Here is a 3261-nt window from a genome sequence, read left to right as displayed (position 1 = left end):
TAACTCTTGCCCAAATATCTTGGTTACCGAGATAATTACTAATAATATTAGATTCATATATATTTGGTTAAAATAAAAATGTTTAATGTAAACTTATTTGGTTTAGAATTAATAATGTGAAGGAAATGTGTTTCACATTCCTTTCATTATGATGTGTATTGCACACTTTGAGTAACTAGTATTTATCGTAAATTAAAGTTGGGTTCAACTACGGAATGCTGAAACATGAGGTGCATAAAAATAAAAAAGAAAATGGCTAGGTGCCAATTTCATACCAGCATAATTGTTCTCCAAACCAGAACCAAATATTAATATTTAGTACATATAATAGCACAACGAAAACGGGCAGACATTACACAAACACTAGCAGTCACGCTGGGAACAGAAAGCAAGTAAACATAGATAGATAGGGCAAGCTAGGAAATGAGAAGGCAAAGCACTCTCAGCAGTAGTCTTCACAATCATCGCCATCCTCTCCTTCATCCATCTCAGCACCAACCTCCTCATAGTCCTTCTCCAGAGCAGCAAGATCCTCACGAGCCTCACTGAATTCTCCTTCCTCCATACCCTCACCAACGTACCAGTGCACGAAAGCACGCTTGCAGTACATGAGGTCGAACTTATGGTCAATGCGTGAGAACACCTCGGCAACACTGGTGGAGTTGGAGATCATGCAAACAGCCCTCTGCACCTTGGCGAGATCACCTCCAGGAACGACAGTTGGTGGCTGGTAGTTGATACCGCACTTGAATCCAGTTGGGCACCAATCCACAAACTGGATGGTACGCTTGGTCTTGATGGTAGCCACAGCAGCATTCACGTCCTTCGGCACCACATCACCACGGAACATCAGGCAGCATGCCATGTATTTGCCATGGCGAGGGTCGCACTTGACCATCATAGATGATGGCTCAAAGGCACTGTTGGTGATCTCAGCAACAGAGAGTTGTTCGTGGTAGGCTTTCTCAGCTGATATGACAGGGGCATATGAGGAAAGCATGAAATGAATCCTGGGGTAGGGCACAAGGTTGGTCTGGAACTCATTCACATCAACATTAAGGGCACCATCAAACCTGAGAGAAGCAGTCAATGAAGAGATAACCTGCATAAGAAACAGAGGCATAGATTAGCATCAGTGTCATCATCTTAAACTGATACAAGCATAGATTGATATTCTGCTCAATATACCTGTGAAATAAGGCGGTTAAGGTTGGTATAGGTTGGGCGCTCAATGTCAAGAGAGCGGCGGCAGATGTCATAAATGGCCTCATTGTCAAGAAGAACTGCCACATCAGTGTGCTCAAGAAGGGAATGGGTTGACAGGACACTGTTGTATGGCTCAACAACAGAGGTTGAAACCTGGGGTGAAGGGTAAATGGTGAAACCAAGTTTTGATTTCTTTCCATAGTCAACAGAGAGACGCTCAAGCAGAAGAGATCCAAGGCCTGAGCCAGTGCCACCTCCTACAGCATTGAAGACAAGAAATCCTTGAAGACCAGTGCAGTTGTCGGCAAGTTTACGGATCCTATCCAAGCAAAGGTCAACAATCTCCTTCCCAACTGCACACACCAAGCAGAAAGAGAACAGTTAATTTACAAGAATTTTGTTTAGACCAAAAAAACATAAACCAAATATACAATTGAGTAGATATTTACTGGTATAATGGCCTCGGGCAAAGTTGTTGGCAGCATCTTCCTTGCCACTGATCAGTTGCTCAGGGTGAAACAATTGTCTGTATGTTCCGGTCCTCACCTCATCAATGACAGTGGGTTCCAGATCAACAAACACAGCACGAGGAACGTGCTTTCCAGCTCCAGTTTCACTGAAGAAGGTGTTGAATGCATCATCACCTCCTCCAACTGTTTTGTCAGAAGGCATCTGGCCATCAGGCTGTGGAAAACATATGAAACAAATTTCATTCAGTAACAAGCACGCTATTCAAGCTTCATTGCAAATCTACTTAATAACAACCAATTTGGGGTTGTCGGTGACCACCATATGCAATATACAACAGTAGATCTAACGTCAAGTATCGATAAACTAAATAAACAACAGGAAGATCTATACAAAACAACAGCAATTTGCTCCAAATCAGGCGGATGGATTAATATACATTCAATTCAACTATTTAAACCATCAATCGAAACCAAATTTCATGATGACGAAGGCAAATAAACGCAATTATCATAGAAATGTAAGCGGAAATTAGTATAAACTTAAACCTACACGTACATAATACTCATTCACACAGATCTACAGAAATCAGCAAAAGATTCAAACAGATCTACATAAATACACTACATATACGCATACGAGAACAGTAATCACGCACAGATCTATGCAAATGCTACACTGTAAGCTAAAACGCGAGTCCGCAGCAAGAGAAAAACAGAAATGTAGATACCTGAATGCCGTGCTCGAGGCAGTAAAGTTCCCAGCAAGCATTTCCGACCTGGATACCGGCCTGACCGATGTGGATTGAAATGCACTCTCTCATTTTCGCAAAACTTGAGTTCGAAGAACAAACGAATTGGAAGAAGAAAAGGAAGAGAGAAAGAAAGAGATTCGAAGGAACGGCGTTTATCAAGACGCCTTTCCAACTATAGATTTTCAGATCTGCACTCGCCTCTGCTTCTCACGGTTGCTTATATAGAACAAAAGAGTATGAAGATGATATCTTCTCGATCGCAAATTAACCATGGTTAGGTAACCGTGGTTACTTTTCAATGGCAACCAATCCATAGCAAATTAGCAATATAGCATGATATCTGTAAATCTTCTCGATCGCGAATTAACGATGGTTAGTTTACCGTGGTTACATCTCCTCCCTCCAATTCACACCTATTAACTTGAATTTCAAATTTCAAAATTTTAAATAAATCAACAAGAATTTAGAAGGGTGCAATAATATTCATTCAAATTCATATAGTTCCAAATGTATTAGTTCCGAAAATAACTAAATAGATAGCTATTCGGCATATCAATGTTTTGTATACTTTTTTTTTTTTTTGAAATAAAAGCCATATATTAATAATAGTCCGAAGACAAAACATTACACAGATAGGGAGGAGGGTTATAGAACCACTCCATACAATCAGACTTAGAAGCGGACTGCTTAGCAATCAAATGCGCTGCCCGGTTCGCTGATCGTTTAGAAAACGATAAAAATACATGAGAAAAACTACTCATTAAATTTTTGATATCCTTCACTAATAAATGAAAAGAAGACTCTTCAAAATTCTGTTTAAGGCCTTGGACCAC

The 3261-nt window shown here is 40.3% G+C and overlaps 1 protein-coding gene across 1 annotated transcript; it reads right to left on the bottom strand.

Annotated features, from left to right (window-relative positions):
• Positions 1-237: 237 nt before the first annotated feature.
• Positions 238-2742, bottom strand: LOC109149657 (tubulin alpha-3 chain-like). The gene is made up of 4 exons (XM_019297562.1): positions 2405-2742; positions 1656-1890; positions 1189-1559; positions 238-1102 (listed from the first exon to the last, which is right to left on the bottom strand). Exons 1-4 carry the CDS (start codon positions 2495-2497, stop codon positions 443-445), a joined length of 1359 nt encoding a protein of 452 aa, XP_019153107.1. The 5' UTR covers positions 2498-2742; the 3' UTR covers positions 238-442.
• Between the last annotated feature and the right edge of the window lie 519 nt (positions 2743-3261).

The sequence above is a fragment of the Ipomoea nil genome, unplaced genomic scaffold, assembly GCF_001879475.1.
Source record: "Ipomoea nil cultivar Tokyo-kokei standard unplaced genomic scaffold, Asagao_1.1 scaffold2159, whole genome shotgun sequence".
In the NCBI taxonomy this organism is placed as follows: domain Eukaryota; kingdom Viridiplantae; phylum Streptophyta; class Magnoliopsida; order Solanales; family Convolvulaceae; genus Ipomoea; species Ipomoea nil.
The sequence above is the reverse complement of the archived record's forward strand: the minus strand, read 5'-3'. Positions and strand labels throughout refer to the sequence as shown.